The sequence below is a fragment of the Urocitellus parryii genome, chromosome 14, assembly GCF_045843805.1.
Source record: "Urocitellus parryii isolate mUroPar1 chromosome 14, mUroPar1.hap1, whole genome shotgun sequence".
Lineage (NCBI taxonomy): Eukaryota > Metazoa > Chordata > Mammalia > Rodentia > Sciuridae > Urocitellus > Urocitellus parryii.
This window is the reverse complement of record NC_135544.1, coordinates 44,270,801-44,290,881: the sequence shown is the minus strand read 5'-3', so window position 1 is coordinate 44,290,881 and position 20,081 is coordinate 44,270,801. Positions and strand designations below refer to the sequence as shown.

Here is a 20,081-nt window from a genome sequence, read left to right as displayed (position 1 = left end):
GAAGTTATTATTTTTCTGAGTAATTCTTATTTATAAGGGACATGAAGGGAATATCTTCATGTATTACTTGGTATCATTAACAGTCATATCTAGCTTTTCACAAATTGACCAGATTAGAAAATAGACATTTCTGCATGGTGAGGTGGCACATGCCTGTAATCCCAGCAATTTTCGAGGCTGAAGCAGGAGGTTTGAAACTTGGAGGCCAGCCTCAGCAATTTAGGGAGACCCTCAGTAAGACCCTGTCTCAGAGCAAAAAAGAAAAAAAAGAAAAGAACTGGGCATATGAGTCAGTGGTAATCACTCCTGGATTCAATACCCAGTAATGTCCGCTTTCCCCCCAAAATAAAAGACATTTCTCATTACCTATATCTAAAAGTCAACTTTATTTTAATTACTGTGATAACAAACTAGATATACCATTTGGCATAAAGTTTGCCTCTTGCTCTGGCAATGTTGGGTGACTTTATTCCTTACTGTTTCTGGAAGCTGATGAGTTCCTGTTGCATGTGCAGGGTGGGCAAGAGTGGTTCCCACCTAAAGACAAGGTGACATCAGTACATCTTACTGAGGGAATGAATTTCTCATTTTCATTTTCATGAGGAGATTGGATTCATATACTGCTTATGTCGGTGGCTACACTCTGATAGAACACTCAACTTCCTAATCATAGGCATATTCTTGAAAATTTGTTTTGTTATGAACAGGGAAAAATCTAGTTTTAATTTATAATCATAGCATCTAAGGAAACAAATGAATTTTAAATGTCTATAATTTTATTATTATAAACAGACTTAGATTTAATATTAAAATATTAAAAATAAATCAGGGTTTGAGGCCTAGGATATTGTGATGATAAATAAATATTCCCTGTAAGCATTTTAGTCATAAAGAAACAGTTCTATATTTTGCTCTGAAGTTCTAATAGGTAAATCATTCTAACTTTTTGGGTTGCAAATTTATAAGTTGTAAAGGTAAGCAATGGTGAATCTATAAGGAAAGCATAATAGATATCATTATATAATAAAGCAGATGTTCCTATACGGTACCATTGTCCTCAGAATAAATGAATAAAATGTATTCATTCCTGACAGAGTGAGTGATATTTATGCAAACTCCAGGTACAGATTTTTGGAAAGTTACATATGATAAAAGAGTCTAAGGAGATATTTACAGACATTTAAAATAATAAGTGACCCTTTTAGGGTGTGGGGTAGCAAGTGGAGATACTGTCAGCAGCTCAAGAGCAGCGCTCCTCTAAAGGAAATTTTCAATTTCTGAGCTCTCAGTGGGCTAAGCAGGACACATTCTTGTTTAGCCCTGCACCAGAGCAACACTATTATTAATTATGCAAACATTTTTTTGGATGGGTAAAAGAATCTGAGAATGACTCAGCAAGAGATTTCAAATCCAATGCCTCCACCTGCTTATTGAACATTTTTTTTTTTTTTTAATCTGCTGTCTGCTCTGTATCCTGGGGTTAAAAGTTTAAGATCTACAGAAAGGAGATCATGATTGCAGTGGTCTCAGAGAAAGCCCCTGTTTCCCAAAGAATATGAAGTCCGTTCAATTCCAACTAGTCCTCCTGTTCTTTTAGTTTACATTGGAAATAGTTGATTCTTTCAGATCAGCCTCTTGCTTTTCTTTAACAAACATAAAATCTGTTCAAATCTCCAACCCAATGACCAACTCTGTCAAAGGTGTGTGCTGCTCTCTCGACTTTGTAGGTTGATCATCACTTGGACACAGGGCAGCGTTTGTCAAATAAAGATGTAAAAGGCAACAGAAAACTTTTTACAAGTCCCTGCTAAAGCGGCAGTTAAAAGATTTAGTTGGAAAAGGAAAGATCCCAATCACCAGTGCCTTGGAAGCTTGGGGGGAGAAGTCATCTCACCTATTTTGGAAACTACTTGCAGATGTGGGGAAACCTCGGAATTGCTCACACCAGGGGTTTTGCAGAGATTTCCTGTTTTTTTTTTTTTTTTCCTTCTCAATTTCCCACAACCTGTGTTTGTCTTCAGTCTGCTCAGGCTGACATGTGGTTTACCTCTCGGCAGCCTGGTTCTACACACTCTCCTCCGAAGAAGTAAAGCGAGTGAAGCCTTTAGATACTGAGCAACTCAAGGCATGGGCGCCAGAACTGTCACAGAAAATTTGCTTCCCGAGTATTCCATCCAACTTCCCTTCCTGTGCCCACGTGAGCCCTAGCGCCAGCCCATCAGCAAGGTCTCAGCGTTTCCTGCTGCTGCAATCCAAAACTCGATTTTGGATTTTTTTTTTTTTAATTGCTGTTCTGAGGATCTTAGTTCTTAGCAAAACTTTGTTGGTTAGGAGACTTACAGTAATCTGTTTTCCTACCTAAATCGCGATGGGTCAGACACTTTTCCTCCCTTCTGGGCTGCACGAAGGTTAAACAGCAGCAAAGGAAAGAAACACACACTCGCTGTTTATTTGGGGGGAGGGGAAACAGATTCACGGCGGCTAAGTTGTCACGATCTTTCGCGCCACCCCCGGTCTGGCACTCTCAAGTGACACGTATATCATCTATTAATTGCTGTTCGCGGACGCAGACACATAATATATTCATTTTTATCTTTGGTAAAATATAAATGGAATTGTCAGCGCACTAGCGTCTGTTTGTTTGTATAAGGCTATCAAAAGAAGTCAGAGAGGAGGCTGTGGCCCGGATCCTGACCCTGATTGTATGAATAAGTAAGCAGGATGCAAGTGATTGGGTTAGATGCTGCGAAGATTTTTTTTTTTTTTTCAAGTTAGGTAGAGGGTAAAAAGACAGCCTGGGGGGAAAAGGCAAACAGTGCATCCCCAAATCCTCACACTTTTGCTCTCCTTGCAGCCAGTTGCTTTGCTGGCTTCTGCAGGCTTTTAAGGTCTCCCGGCGTAGAAATGCCTGCCCCCCACCCCCTTCCTTGGTCTCCCCTTTCAGTTCAGATGTGCTGATGTGCAGACCGGATTCATCTTCCCGGAGCGGCGGCGGCAGCGGGCGCAGAAGGCGGCAGCTCGCGTTCAGCCCCGGGGTCCTGACAGCGGCGGGGGCGCGGCGCCGGAGCCCGAGCTCGGGTGGCAGCTGAGCCCGCGGGGCGCCGCTCGGTGAGCCGCGGCCGCGAGAAGTTCTGCCATCAGAAGGAGGACCTGGCAGGCTGCGAGCGCCCGCGCCGCCGGAGCTGAGTTGGTCCGCAGCTGCCCCTGCCCGCTTCCCGGAGCCGAGCCTCCTTACCTGCCCTCCGCCCACCCGCGGGCCCTCAGCCAACTTCCCCCTGCAACTGGGGGTGACAGGCAGCGCTTGCCCTCTTTACTGTCCCGACGGCATCCGCATGTCTCCGGACACCTGAACACCCTGGTCCGGCGAGGAACCTCCCAGTGGGGAGAAGAGCACCGGTCCCCCTGGCCCCGCACATCAACGCGGACCGCAGCGCCTACCCTCCCGGTCGCGTCCCCTCCTTTTCCTCTGGGGGAGGAGGATGGGGTTGGAAACGCTTTCCCTGAGGATGCTTGTGTGGCTAGTGGCCTCGGGGATTCTTTTCCACGGGGAGTTTTGGGTCTGCTCTGGCCTCGATTACGATTACACTTTTGATGGGAACGAAGAAGATAAGACGGAGACTATAGATTACAAGGACCCGTGTAAAGCCGGTAAGTGCCTCTCTCCAGGTTGGGACCGTGGCGCGCCGGGGCCCGCCAAGCTGGAATTCCTGATGGGTGGCGGTGGGAGCTCACCTGTTTCCTTCCCTCCATCGCCAGCCCCTCGGCCGCCACTCCTTCTCTCCCCCTCCTTTCCCTTCTTCTCCCCACCCCCAAGTGGCAGCAGAACGGCCCGAGTTGAGTGGAGTTCTGTGCTGGTGGGATCAAATGCCCAGCGCTCATCCTCTAGTTTTGAGTAAGACATCCTGGAGTTTCTGATCCCCTCACCCCACCCCGCCCTCTAAACTGCAAAACGAAACAAGTCATAAATACAGCCGGCAGCGGTTGGTTTAAAATATCAGCATTCAGCGGGCTGTATGCATCCAGAGGGGACAGAACCTCCTCTGTTCCAGGGCGCGGTTGCCCTGCGTTCGCAGATCATGTGGGCAGAGTTTCCAAAAAAAAAAGGTGGGTGGAGATGGCATCGCTACCTCGGAATACCTTCGCAGCGTCTTCTTTTGCCAGGAATTTTGAAGTGTGTGTTCCAGGCTAGAAGGGGATTGTGACAATCCTGGAACAGCTCCCTTCTAGATAGGGTTCCAATGCATTTGCCCATTTAAAATAAACCTCAACAAATATTTTTCCAAGTTACTACCCCACTCAAACTTGTGTCTTCCTTCCGGAGAACATCCCCGGGGTACTGCAGTTGGGCCGCTCTGCCTGACGGCAAGCTTCGCGCCTCGCGGGGTCCCGGAACACCACGGTCTTTCCCCTCCCATGCACGCGACCGGCGCCGCTGCGTGTACCTCCTCCGCACCGGGCGCGCTTCCCACCCGCCTCCCGAGGTTGGAGCCCCGCCCGCCGCAGTTGGCTCCAGCGCAGTGCCCAGGGCGCCTGGGGCTGGGCACAGCACCGGTCAGGGACTGGGGTTTCCCGGCTGCGTTGTGGTTGAGGTGACCCTAGCTCAGTGTGGACTGATAACTAACTTTGGAAAGAAGGTCACACGGGTTGTTGGAGGCCGACTTGGTAGCGTCATTTGTAAGCTGAATGAGCTTTCTGTCCCCATAGCAAGCAAGAGGTGTGGGCTGTGGTGAAGGGTAGAGGAAGAGAGTGAGCTAAGTATCAACCATATCTGATTTCTACTATGCCCTTCCAGATTCTGTGCCGGGGTTTGTAGGTGTGATTGGGTTTCTTCCTTTACATAGGTAGGTGAACCTTATCCACTCTCTCTTGGGCCTGAAGGAAGGAAGTTCACAAGTGAAGGAAAATGCTGGAAATTCCCTGGTTAATTTTTACCTTTGATGACATAGTGCTCTGACAAGGAGGGTACACGAGGGGACGACATGTGTTGTGTTCGTGTTGTCAGACATTTCTTAGTGCAGCCTTAGTGAAGATACTTATTCAAAATTCAGAATAGTTTAGGGAAATTGGTCAGAATTGAATTAAATCAGAACTCAGAATTCTAATTTAATTTAATGTTACTTATAAATTCCCTTCTATCACCTCTAACAGTCTGTTTTCTCACCCCAAGTTTCTTGGGTCTTCTCTGATTGTTTGTACAAGGAGTCACTGTTCTGCTATGATGGTGATTAATGACCCAGCAACTCCCTAAATGTACTTTTTGGTAGGAAATAGATTTTGCATAATGTATGCAACTCGATGAAAATTGTACATTTCTTGTTTGTGTTAATATATAAATGATGTACATATGAGATTGTCTAGGAAGACAGCTTTTTGATGCTCTGTTGTGTGAAAGATTCAACCCGCTCTCAATAGGAGCTCATATATATCATATATACATATGGTGTGTGTGTGTGTGTGTGTGTGTGTGTGTGTGTGTTTACTGGAGATGGAACCCAGGACATCTTGAATGCTAGACAAGTGAATAACCATTGAGGTACATCCCTATCCTGCACCAAGTATATTTAAACATACCTCAAGCATAGATGTTTATTTTCCTCAGCAAATAAACATCTAAGGCAATGAAAAAGGACTTTCAAAGCATTTACTTTTTATTTACTTTGGGTACAAGTTTATTTTGAATATAGCTATTGAAATCAAAGCAACACAAACAACAACTTTGAGTAGATAATTATTCTTCTTCCCTATCTTTTGGTTAGAGGTATACCTATGAGTGTATGTGTGTTCTATTTGTGTGTGTGGTGAGGGAGAAAATAAAATGGCCCAAGTGGAAGGCTAAAAAATATATGCAGAATCTGAGATCCCTTTAAAGGTGATCTACCTTGTATTTAAATTTAGTGAAATGAAAGGCTTTAATTTACTATGTTGGCTGAAGAATGGCAAAATCTCAGTGCTTCACTTTTGGTACTGTATAAAATCAAAGTTGAAATAATAGGAATAATATTAGTACATTGAAATCCCAAACAAGAGTCAAAAGAAGTTCACTGAAATCAGCAAGGTGGGGATGGGTGTCTGAAAGGTAGTGATGCTAAAGCAAAAGAGAGGTACTTTCTAGGTGATTGGGGCACCTTGGGTCTGCCTTGGGTCATATAGCAAATTCCAGGGCATGACTCATGCTATACAGGGCCCTTTCTGAATTTCTCTCATAGGGGACCCCAGTATTCCTTAAACTACACAGTGGTGTGTTGTCATCCTGTCAAAAATAGTTTTATGGTTTCAAAACACTTCTGGGTACATTGTTTCAGCTGGAGTTCACAAAAGCCCAGTATGGTTGAATTTATCAATCTTCCCATTATACAGATAGAACCACAGATTATGTGTGAGAGTGAATGCCTTTGTTAATATTATTCAGAATTTAATTCTTGACAGCACAGTCTGACTGCATTTAACATTCAGAATTGCATTCATATCTAGATTTTTGGAGGCCTTCCTTGAGATGTAAAAGTAGAAATTTGTCCAGATTTTCCTGGAGTCCTAATAGACTGCAGTTGCTTTCATATCTGGTATGAGTGAAGTAACTTAAGAACATAGTTTAACATTTTCCAAACCTAAATCTTTGAGGACAGAGATCATAACACGTTTTTCATGTTTGTCAGAGGGGCGGATTACTCTATGACCACTTTTAGGAATCTAGTATGTTCTCAAAACCTTCTCATTATCTATAAACCGTTAATAGTCCCATCCAAAGACTCCTATTCCCAACAAGATCAAGTACACATTATCCAGAAAGAAGTATGGCTAATTATAATTTGTCAAAAATTGTGCCATCCTTAATATATTTGTGAAGTAGAATGAAATTATATACCTATCAGAATTCTGAGTTTAAATCCATAAAGCTATAGAACAGAAAGTTAGCCTTGTATTAACTTGAATGAGCTTTAATTTAGTTATTTTTGGTATAAGTTAAAGTATGCCATAACTTCAGATATACGGATATAACCAAATCCATTGGTACAGAACATAGGTACTTCATTATATATAAGTATCTATACACAAAGACGGAAATACTTCTAAGGAAAGTCTGGCAGACTTTCTTCAATGCAGTACAGGGTCATCTGAATATGCAATCATATTCTCTTTTTCTCTCAGGTTTAGAATCTTTTTCTCTCAGGTTTAGAAGGGTCCCAAGGGACATTAAAGAAGCTGATGCTGCAGAAGTTCATTTTAGAGCAGGGATTGAGGTGGTTTGTTTCATTGTTGTACTATAGCAATAAATGTTAATCTGAGGATTAATATCTGTGAAGAGTCTGGGTAAACTTAGTTTACAAGTTAGTCTTCTGCCAAATCTGTGTAGAGATTACCTAGAAAAACAGAGGCCTGATGAACTGAACTCTGCATGAACACATTTCCTCCCTCTCTTCCTTCTTTCTCTCTTTCCTTTTTGGAGTTAAGGTGATATTAGGAAATCTCAGGCAGTTGAAATATAATATCTAGTAGTGGAGATTGATTAAATTTGTGTTTTGAAAGCTTAGAAGTTTAGATAATTGATGAAGTGGAATGTTTGACCAGAAAGGGGGGTCCTCTCCCTCCCTCCCCCTTCCCCTTCTCCCTTCTCCCCTTCACCCCTCCTCATCCCCCTCTTCTTCTCCTCTTCCTCCTCCTCATAGACATATGTGAGTACCCTGAAAAAAGGACTTTTCACTTCAAAGCTTCAGGTTAAATGATTTCTTTTTTCCTCTTGGAAAAAAAATCCAAGCTTGATTAAGGGTCAGTAAATGCAAGGTTCAATTTGCCCAATAGGCTCTTGGCATCCTAGCGATTCTTTCTGCTTTTGTTTCAACCAGTGCCCTAGCGCCCTACTCTGCTAGATCTGGGATAATTTTGCTATGTTTATAGTTTCTAGGTAGGATGGTTTTTCCTTTTGGTCCTCTATGTTGTATTTTCTGGCTGGGCTGGCAACCTCTTGGATATGACATTTCAGAACTTGATGCTCAACTCCCTGTCTACTTTATGCCATCATGATTTTAAGTATCCAAACATTTATTCCTCCATCGGCGCCTCTTCAGACTGCCAAGCTCTCATTTAAAAAATGCATTTCATAGAGCTGCTACTCCTAACCAGTCTCTTCTGTTTTAGTTTTCATTCCTCAGATCTTGAATATTTTTTTTTCTTTCTGCCTCTGGTGCCAACTCAGAAGTGGTCAAAATATAGTTTTTGCAAAAGGGATGGATATGGCATTATATTCTGTATACTTGAACTCTGTTCTTCACTTGCCAGCAGTAACTCTGTAGCCCTAGTCTTGAGGGATGTTTCTGTTCACCAATGGCAGTTACTGTTATAGGTATGGAAAAGATAAATAATTTTAAAAAATATATTCCCCCAGGATAGGCCAGTACTAAAGTCTCCTCTCCTCTCCTCCCCTCCCATTCCCTCCCCTCCTCTTCCCTTCTCTCCTCTCCTCTCCTCTCCTCTCCTCTCCTCTCCTCTCCTCTCCTCTCCTCTCCTCTCCTCTCCTCTCCTCTCCATAACATAGACTCCTGATCTATTCTCACTTTTTGTCTCTGAAGAGGATTGTGTGATTTGCTAATAATTCAACACATAATTGGATTGTTTGTTTTATATATATATATATATGTATATACACACACACATATATATATGTATACATATATTATGTATATATATATATATATATATTCTGTTGAGTTGTTTACATTCTTTATATGTTCTATATATTCACCACTTATCAGATGTAGAGTCTATGAGTATTTTTTCCCATTCTCAAGGTTATATCTTCACTTGGTTAATTATTTTCTTTGCTGTGTAGAAGCTATTTAGTTGGTTATTATGTTTATTTTTTTCTTTGTTATCTGTGCTTTTGATTCAAAAAAAAATCCTTGCTTAGATCAATATATGTCATTTGTATGTTTCTACTATGTTTTTCTCTAGTCATTCTTTTTTTTTTTTACAGTGCTGGGGATTGGACCCAAGTCTTCACACATGCTAGGCAAGTGCTCTGAGCTACACTACACATACTCAGCCCTTTTTATTTTATTTTGAAACAGTCTTGCTAAGATGCTCATGCTGGTCTTGAACTTGAGATCCTCCTGCCTCAGCCTACTGTGTAGCTAGGATTACAGGCATGATCCACCACACTCAGCTTCTTCTAGTAGTTGTATAGCTTTGGGTTTTACATTTAGGTCTTTCATCCTTTTGGAGTGGATTCTGTGTGCTGAGAGAGAGTGGTCTAGTCTCATTTTCCACATGTGGACTTCCACTTTTCTCAGCACCATTTGTTGAGCATGTTCTTACCCAAATGTTTGTTCCTGAAGTTTTTGTTGTCAATAATTTGACTGTGTGTGTGTGCGTGTGGTTTTATTATTAAATTCTCTGTGGTTTTGGCCAGTATGTCTAATTTTATGCATGTTGTTTTTGTTTCTTGAGCTTTTTAGTATATTTTCAAGTGTGATACTGTGATGTCTTTAGCTTTGTTCTTATTCTGGGTATTTTGTAGTTTCATACAAATTTTAGGATTTTTTTTTCTGTTTCAGAGAAATATTCATTGGTGTTTTGGTAGAGATTTCATTAAATGTGTAGATTGCTTTGGGTAGTATGAACATTTTAACTATTAATTGTTCCAATCATGAACATGAATGTCTTTCCATTTATTTGTGTCCTCTTCAATTTCTCTTATCAGTGTTTTACTGCAGTTTATTGTAGAGATGTTTCATTCCTCCTCTTAGCTACTTCATGTAATAGTGCATGGAATCTTTGTGGTTCCTGTTAAAGTACATGCCTATTTAAACCTACCTTCTCTGTTTAGGCTTCCTGAGTCCACAGTGAAACAATGAAAAAATATGGAAAACTTTTTGAAAGAGCTGACATGTAACTATTTCAAACAGTTGACATATAATTAAATATGTTTTCCTCTTCTCCTCATGATAGCTTGCTTTTCTATGAAAATCTCATAAAAGTCTAACACACACACACACTCTCTCTATACACACACACACACACACACACACACTCACATATATATGATTTCTTCCACAGAAACCATCAGAAACCATATTCTTTTCCCCATGGTGTATATATTAATCCTATTTTTGAATACCTTAGCAATTTTTCCTGATGTAAAATTGAAACTCACTTGCCTGTAGTTACATTAATAATCCTGTAGTCCCCTCAGTCTTTGGGGTACTGAAATAGTAATTTATTGGAAAGAGCCTTTAATTCTTCTGGAACCAGGTAGATAGTATTGAATGAACCATCATTCATTTTAGAATGTTGTCTATTGTTTCAAAGTGCCTCCAACTCATTGGCTTAGAATTTTTAGAACTGGGACCCCTGTAAATTTTTCTAAGAATGTGTAGAATGGACAAAGGAAAATAATCCATTTAAATGAGGCATCCCACATCCCTGGGACCACCTGGGGAGGTGGTGGTAGTAGTGGGGTTCTTTTGCTTCCCTAAGCTATACATGTGCATTTTGCAACATCTTGAGCTCAGAGGTAGGCTGAGGATGGCCAGGTTTTGGTGCCTGGCAAGATTCCTAGGGATGTAGGATCTCATCTTCTGGGATATTGGTGATGTTACAGTTCTTTCATATTCTAAGATCTGGAATTTAATTGTGGAATGATCCTTCCTAAATTAAGGAGTGGAGAGTCTTATCCCCAACCTTAGGTCCAGCAGAATGATTTAGCACTGTGGTTTGGGGTGGTTTATTTCCTTTAGTTGTTTATTGAACGATAATACTTAGGGAGGAAAAATTCAAAAAAAAATTCTTTCTAGCCACAGAGCTAGGGAATGAATTATATAGAATGTGTTCTTTCCCAGAAAGCAGGAGGAGGGAATCCCTTGTTTATTTATTTAGTTCTTGCCATTTTGAGCCCTGAAAATGGGATATTGACTATTGGATTTTGAGGCATTGTGGCTAATGGACTGCTTCTTTTTTCAGCTCTTTACAAAATGTATGCTTATCCTGTCGAGCTGTTCTAAAGAGCTCAACTACATATTTGTACTAAGTATTGTAAATTAGGTGTTAATTGAAATCTAGAAAGTGAACCAAGGAGGAGTTTATCTTAATCAGCTCTTCTCTTGCAATTTACATTTATAACTTACATTTATAAAGTATTTGCTATCATTTTAAAAATGATAGTTTATAACTATCTTTGATAGTTATAAAAAAGCAAAACCATGCATTAAGTAGGTCAGAAGTACCTCCAAATATATTATCCCCCCACCAGATCTAACTTTATGTGTTACTACACTGTGCAAAACATTCAACTCAGTGTTTAAAAAAGATTCCAACAGTTTAAAACACTCTGTGTCATTTTACTGGTGAGAGGATTCATTATGGATACTGAGATAAAGCCATATAAAGCCATATATCAGCATTGATGTCTTCCATCTTGTTGAGTTTCCTCCCGATACCACTTAATTGATGTGATGGGGGAGCTGAGATGGACGGGTAACAGGGTGGAATAGTTTGCTCATTCCTTACATTTCTCATCCATGTTGAACTGTCAACAAGTGGGTTGTGTACCACAGAGTCACCTCTACTGGCTCCTGGCCTGGCTGCTGGTATCAGTGTCTTCTGAGTTCTTTCTCTGGCCATGAGTAGTTTCAATAGGATAATCTCAAGTTCTCATGCAGTGTTAGAAACCTCCATGTCAGTACAGCAGTTGATTGACCACCCTGGAAAGATAGAACTCTGTTCCTTTTCCCTGTTTTTTTTGACCACAAATGCCTAATAGTTGAGGGTTTATGGTTATTTTGTGTTTTGTACTCAGATTATTGCATTTTAAGACAATGAAGTATATGTGGTCATATGTAATTACAACAGCATAATGAATGTACATATATAGGTGTAACATTTCAGTCAGTGACGGACCACGTATATGACAGAGGTCCCATAGATTACATTCTCTATAATCTATATCTCTTATAATAAGGTGTAATAGCTATATCATTTGCATAAGTACCCTTCATGATGTCTGCACAACAAAATCACATGGTGACTCATTTATCCAAACCATATTCCCATTTTTAAATGACACATGATTGCACCTCATGGCACAGAAGCTAAAACCTTTAATATACCCCAGGAGGGACACCCTGAATCACTAGAAAATAGAAAGGGGGTAACACCCAAGATAATGTGTCCTGAAATTCCATGTACCTCACATTATCCAGAAATCATCTCCAAGATTCATGTCATATTAATGTGGGTAACATTTTAGAATCAAGGGAAATCTAGAGTCTCCTATCTTCACTGTATCCCCTTCAAGTAACATTATCATCTCTTTGGGGCATGCACAGAAATTGGGAGTCAGAAGAGCCCAGTGGCAGGGCTGTTATCACAGTGGGAAGGTGGTGAGAACTTGAACGTAGGCTTGTATGTTCCAGATGCCTTTCTCTGTTAGATCCCATACGCTCATTGTTCAGCCAACATGCATATAGTACGACTGTCAGTTGAAGTGATGGTGTTTGTGCCATAGGAACCCATCCATTGTGATTTTCTTTAGAGAGAATATCTTACCATCAACATCTTTGTATTTTATAAGCCATATACTATGTTGTCAGAATAAGACCAGTACTTTTCAATTGCATGGAGTAAATTATAGATGGGCCCTCCTCTCTTTTAAGAAGGTCTTCTTTAAGTGTAGAGAGTTATAAATGAAATACTCTAGTTATGTATGAAACAAATAAAAATGCATATGGCTAGCTCTAATAGACGTGAAAATATTTGAGCGCTCAATAATGTGGAGGAGACACTGCTACGTGTTGCTCCTAGTATATAAACTGTGACAGCAGGCTTTCCACGTCCATTAAGGCAGTGATTTAATTGGATTACAATGGGTTTCAGTTATTGGTGTGTTGCTGGCACAGGCTCTGACGTTTTGCGTGGTAAAGTGTGAAGTTGTTTCACACTTTAGATTTGCTCTATGAATGTTCATTGAATTCGTGATTTTGAGCCCATGAAGAGTGTGAAGAACATTTTTTCAACTGCAGGCGATTCAGGAACATGGTTTACAGTGTACGTTATGTATGTAAATGATGTGTGAATGCCTTTGAGAAAACAAATATGTTGTGCAAAGGTTCTCAAACAACTTTGTCTTTGTAAATCTTATCTAAAAGTCTGCCTTACCTAAAAGTCTTAAGAGCCAATGCTTGAAAACTTTTAGGAATAATAGGTCAAGTAAACTTCTTGGAACTCTAGTATGATTTCCTAAGAGTAGGCAGTCTGGCATATTCAAAATACGTACTATCTGTAATGTTGACTATATTATAATTTCTTTGAAGAAAATATATTGCTTTTAGCAAATTACCATGCTTTCTAGGAGTAAGAATTCCTGCTTATACTTGTTCTCTAACAAGTGGATAAGAACAAAATCTGGTAAAACAAGTTTTTTCTTTCTTGTCCCTTTTCTAAATCTAACAACTGTGGAAATTTTTCATTTTATTTTTTCCCCCCATTTCAGAAGAACAGGTAGTACATATCCAGACCTGAGTGGAGTGTGGCTGGCAAGCTATCAGTCACCAAGGTTGGAATAATTGGGATTTGCCATCTGGAATGGGTAACGGATGGAATGACCTAAATCAGGGGCCTCCTGTCACCTTATGTTTCTGTTTAGAAAGAGATTTCTTCGGAGCACTTTGCTTAGTAAACTAGTGACCAAGAATTAACACACAGAAATAAGATATTGACCAAAGAGAACACCTCCAGTGTATCTTAGGATTCAAATACTTGTCATGGGAATGATATTTAGCACACTGTAATGTAACTCTGACATGGAGTGGGGGCTTCATATGTAAAACTGTATACTTCAAAAGCAAGCATCCTATAATACATCTTATTTTCGTATTGAAAGTCACTTGTAGCTAAGTGTTTTTAGATCGTTTCCCTTATGTCACCGAGATAGATGAGAATTTGAATCCACAATTTTGGATTCCAGGTGCTGCCACAGTCTGCCAGTTCCTTTTCTTTCTTCCTTTTTTCATATGGATACACTTTGGCAAATTGGAGTTGGCTTCAAAAATTATTTTAGTGTTTCAGAGACACAGAATAATGATTTATGAAGAACTCAGGCTTTGGAGTGAGATGGATGTGAACTCTAATACCAAACTAGCACTGAACAACCTCCCTCCCCCACAGAATAACTGTTACTTGGGTGAGTTATTTAACACTTTCATGCTCAGTTTTCTGATCTATAAAATGGAGCTAATATTATAACCTTTATGATATAATTCTAAGATTTAAATGAATTTAAAGTGCACATAACTTTGGAACTTAGCAAACACTTTTATTTTTGTTTTAGAGTAGCATAAATACATAAGATGTAGAGGATTTTTTGAAATCTCAATTGCTTATTTGTGGGAAGATGATCTTTATAAAAACGTTTATGGGATAAAGGTCTTTTTTTTCTTGCCATGTATAAAGACACATTCATTCTCAAGTACTCTAAAAACTTGCAATTGTGAAAGAATTAAACCCCTGAATAAGGCTTTTTGTTTGGAAAGATATCAGAGGTAACCCATGAAAACATTTTTTATGTGTTATTCTTGACTGTGAGCTCATACAGCTTATATAAAATATATTGACAATTTTCTGTTCACATTGACTAAAGTGTGAATAGAATCTTAGCTATATAGTCTTTCATTAATTTCTGAAATGTTCACAATTTGAAATGTTCAGATTTCCTCTGCCATCTGGATTGACTCAAAGAGCTTACATACTCACAATCCATGTTTACAGAGAACCAAGTTTGAGCACATGGCTCTAAGCTGCAAATATTCATTAATTCATTAAACATTTATGGAACACTTACTATGAACAAAACAGATTAATCTTTGGGGTTTCATAAGCATGAAATAAGGTTCAATATTGTAGTCTTTACCTTACCTTTTGCTAGTAGATAATGACTTATGTATAATGGTTGTTTATATACTAATCACAAAGTTGTATGCTGAAGTTATTCAAATTTAATATTTGAAAATCAATACTGTAATAAATGTTGATAACTAGATTATGTGTTCTTATAAATTTTTCCTGAGTCTTTCTTTACTGAAGATTTATGAAGAATAAAACTTTGTAGGAAGCATAGCAACTCTTAAGTAAGCATTTTGTGGATTTTGATATTTGGCAGTGACCTGGGATGGAATGTTACCAATAATTACTTATGCAATTATTTGGAAGTACTCTGGATTAGCAATTATGATTTCCACTTATTTTTTTCTCAAATAGCTTGATTTTGAAATTTAAAATTGCCATATTTTCTCATATTATCTACTAAGAGTACATTTCTGTTCTCCACACTGTATCCTTATCCTTAAATATGGTTAAAGATTTGTGGTTCTCTATAGTTATGGGACAGGAAGAGCAGAAATAAATGATAAATTAAATGAAAGACTGTTCTTTTTCTTGCATTGTTGTACTGTGGCTTTGAAAAGTAAATATAAGTTTTACTTTCTTTAAATAAACCCATTTGGGTGGTGATATGGCAACTGGAAAACAAACTGGACTGGTAGTCAAGAAATATAAATTCCAGTACTGGCTCTGATGCTGTATTTGTGTGTAACCCTGGGGATACGTCTTAGTTTTGCTGGGCATTGGGAATCTCTAAGGCTATTCAAAAGTCCTCAAGCTTTCTAAACTGCCGGTGTCTCTGACATTGCAAGCATAGCTTCTCTGAAGCACAGCTTCCCTGAAGTAGTACCAGGATGTTGCAGGACCAATGGGCTACACCTTTGCTGAGAGGAAAGGGAAGGTGTTCACCCCTCTCCTGAAGTCACTCTTGCTAAGCTCTCAGGTCCTAATGTTCCAAGCAAATCATGGCAGTGACCAGGCTGGAACTGCAAAAGACCCTGTAGTTCCCTGACTTCTCTTTGTCAAAATTAGCCTGAAAAACTACTTATGGCTAATTTCCTATTTTTCTTTTCCCACCTCAATTCAGCAGTTAAAAAAAAAATCTGCCCACAGTGCCAAGGGATGTGGGTATAACCTATATCAGAGCATGTTAGTATCATGTTACCATCAGGGTTGAAGATTGCTTAATTGGATTCGTTTCACAGGGAAGATGATTTATATGCTAGGTTAGAAGGACATAGTGATGGGAAAAATCCAGTTTTCTCCAGGGTGAGGTCAGTATTCATAATGGAGAGAATAAGAGCTATAGGTAAAGAAATTGTAAGGAAATTTTTTTTTCTGGCTTAAAACATTTTTACCAGATATATGACACATTAAAATATATTCTTATAACAGCTACTTATTTGTATATAACATTGAAAACATTCTTCCACTTAACACAAGTGTATATGTTTAATTATCTCCATAAACCTTCAGTATATCTGAATTATCTAATAAGGAATTATTCTTTTGTCATTTTTACTTATTTTGTGTATAATATGCCACTTAAGTGAAGAGTCAAATTCTCAAATAAAGCATTGCCAAAGGAAGTTTTATTCCTGAGTTTTTTTTTTTTTTTTTTTTTTTTAGTGTAAAGAACAAAGTTCAGTTGAAATGAGTAGCATGAATCTAGGTGGTACAATTTAACTTGGGCCCTGAATATTGTGTAGGAGACCTAGATATGCTCTTGGCTCTTGGTCTTTAATTATATTGACTTAATATACCTGTATCACTTTTTAACATAAATCCTTTCACTTGTAACATAGGAATAGTGATACCTTGTTTATAAAACATGTAAGAATTAAAAGCGCAAGGTTTGATGAACTGATATAAACGAATATAAACAATATTTTGCACCTGATATGTTTCAGGAATATACTTGAAGGATACACATGAGGTGTGCCATTTTCTGTAAGGATTTCAATACCTACAAGGAAAAAAAAGCAGCAAATACTTTATCAATATGAAAGTTCATAAGCAAAATATTATGATAGCATTAATTATATTTGGGATAGAGAAAGCACCTTACAGAAGGAGATGATTGAGTTGGATCTTGAAGTTCTGTAAATGTTTTTACTGCTGTAAAGATGGGCTAAGACTTTAGAGTCCAGTAACTAAGATAAAAGTTAAAGCTGTGAAAGTTCATGACTTTTATGAAAGTGCAGGAAATGGTAATTAGTTTAATGTGGACAGAACAGAGGATGTGTAAAAGTTTATGTTTTGGCAAGAAGTGATTCCGGAAAAGACTGTGTAAAGAATCTTTAATGTCCAGGTTATGAACTTGATCCTGTGGCAGCGAGAAGAGGGTTTATCAAAATTTCAAAGCACACCATTGGCTCAATGAGTCTTATTTTATAAAGACATGAGGATGTGGAGGATGCTTTGGAGTAGATGGTGAAGGAAGTGATGAGCTAGTGGGAGCAGAGCTAGTGGGAGCAGGGGTTCTGTTTACAGTAAGGCCTCTGCCTGTGAGTGCTTGCATTTAGACTGAGTCAGTAGAAAAGAGTCATTTAAGAAACCAGAGACTATCTGAATGGACACTGGGGATGGTTAAGAGAATAAAAGCAAAGGAGGAGTCAAAGAGAACTTCTTAGTGACTCCATACTTTAGTAATTGCATAGAAAGTGATCCAAATGAGTAAAGTCAGAAACATGGAATAAAAAACCAAGTTTGTGTTTTTGTGAAGCAGATGAAATTGGTTTTCAGATCTCACTGGTTCGCACATAATTATTGATGCTCATAATATTGATGAACATCATATGAACACATTGATGTTCATATGATGAACATAATAATGAACATACTGATGTTCATTATTGATGTTCATAATGTCCCCTCATGTTGTTTTTCAGGAGTGTATTGGTTATATTTGGACTTTGGTTCCATATTGACTTTGAACACAGTTTTCGAGGTCTCACCATTTAGATATTGATTGGAATCACACTGAATATGTGGATTACATTAGAAATATATTTATGATATTTAACCTTCTAATCCATGAATATGGTATACATCTACATTTGTTTAGGCTTTCTTTAAAACTGTTCAATAAATTTTGAATATTTCTATCTGGAAATTTTTGACACGTTTTGATATTTTATTAATTTATTTGTGTTTTTTGATGACATAATAACCCTTTAAAATCTTTCCTTTTAAGCCTTTATTGATGTTATGAACAAATTAATTTGATTTTGACATTTTTACCTATTATTTGAATCTTTGAAAATCCCTTATTATTTTTAATAATTTATATATTCTTCACATAGGCAGCCAGGTCATCTGCAAATAAATATATAGTTTTGTTTCTTCTTTTTCAATCCCTCTGCTTTTAATTAATTTAAAATTTTACTTTTCTTGCTTTATTGAGAATCTTCCAATGTTGCATAAAATATAGAAAATATTTTATGAAAATATAGATAGCTTTTTTTCAGATTAAATAACTCTTCATTAAATGATATAATCATCCTTTTTTTAACCTTTTAATGTGGTGAGTTGCAATAATTTATTTACTAATATTAACCCATTTTGTATTCCTGGGATGAACATAATCTATTTTTTTTGTATTGCTAAATTCTATTTATTGATACTTTGGGATTTTTGTTTTTATGTTCACCATCAGTTAAATTGACTCAAAATTTTCTTTCTTTTACTCTTTTGGTTATGTTTCAGTATCAGAGTTATGTTAGCCTCATATATACTTGGGAATAATTTGTTGATGGTTGGAATTAATTGTTTTCTTAATGAATTTAAGAGGATTTTCTTCCCTTCTGTTAGGTTACAAAGAGCTAAGGACCATTTTAAACTAAATTCCCTGCTTGAATATATTTGGCTGTCATAATAACATCAATGCAGAACACAAACCTACTTGGAGAATGACTTTTGCTGATGAGGTCTCAGAAAATATTTGCTTTTCTTCTGTCTACTAAGCTTCAAGCTTCCATTTTACTTTTTGTCCAGGAAAAAGTGGTGTGAGTTTTTCATTTTTTCTTATACATTGGAGTCCCAGTTTTCTGAGGAGTTATTATATTGGAGTTCCCAGCTTTGGCATACCTTAGACTGTGTCTTCTGTCCTTTGAGACCTATAGGACAATGGAATCCAATAGTCCTGTCAAGTAGGCTGGACAGAGGTCCTTAGCTGAAAGCTGACTTTGGCCTTCTGTTCATCTCTCTGGATCCTCTCATTTTCTCAGCCATGCATATTATTTTTGAGACTTCTTTCATTTGTTGATACATTCCTGGAGTTTTAAAGTATATTTTCTGTAGCATTTTTAGTGATTCAGGAAGATCAGCCCCAGTACCTTGTCTGTCGTTGGGGCAGAAGCAGCAATCTTATAAAGAACTACTAAATGTTAAACATCATCAGGACATTTCCTTACAGAACTTAAAATATGTGATGATTAAATGGATTTATTTGAAACCTCTTTATCATTACATATTGAATATAACCAAAAGATCTTCTATGAGACTGTATAATATGTCTAATTTGGTTAACATAAGAATTTCTTTTTTAATTTTTTAAAATTCTAATTTGTTATATATGACAGCAGAATGCATTACACTTCACATTACATATACAGAGCACAATTTTTCATCTCTCTGCTTGTATACAAATTATAGTCACACCATTCGTATCTTCTTCATACATGTACTTAGGGTAGGGATGTCCATCGCATTCCACCATCTTTTTTTAACTCCCTTGCTCCCTCCCTCCCCTTTGCCCTATCTACATTTTGTCTAATCTTCCCATGCTCCCCCTCTCAACCCTACTATGAATCAGCCTCCTTATATCAGAGAAAACATTCGGCATTTGTTTTTTTGGGATTGGCTTACTTCACTTAGCATTATATTCTACAACTCCATCCATTTGCCTGAGAATGCCATGATTTTGTTCTCTTTCATTGCTGAGTAATATTCCATTGTGTATATATACCACATTTTGTTTATCTATTCATCTACTGAAGGGCATCTAGGTTGGTTCCATAGTTTAACTATTGTGAATTGTACTGCTGTAAACATTGATATGGCTGTGTCCCTGTAGTAGGCTGTTTTTTAAGTCCAACGAGTGGGATAGCTGGGCCACACAAGGTAGTTCCATTCCCAGTTTTCCAAGGAATCTCCATACTGCTTTCCATATTGGCTTCGCCATTTTGCAGTCTCACCAGCAATATATGAGTATT

At 38.2% G+C, this 20,081-nt stretch overlaps 1 protein-coding gene across 1 annotated transcript in view; it reads left to right on the top strand.

Moving 5' to 3' along the window:
- Window positions 1-3,191: 3,191 nt before the first annotated feature.
- Window positions 3,192-20,081, top strand: part of Tll1 (tolloid like 1) — a 188,356-nt gene continuing 171,466 nt past the window's right edge. Inside the window, exon 1 of the mRNA XM_077792620.1 lies at window positions 3,192-3,648. Within this exon, the coding sequence (XP_077648746.1) occupies window positions 3,480-3,648 (169 nt within the window). The 5' untranslated portion in view covers window positions 3,192-3,479. The remainder of the gene's footprint in view (window positions 3,649-20,081) is intronic.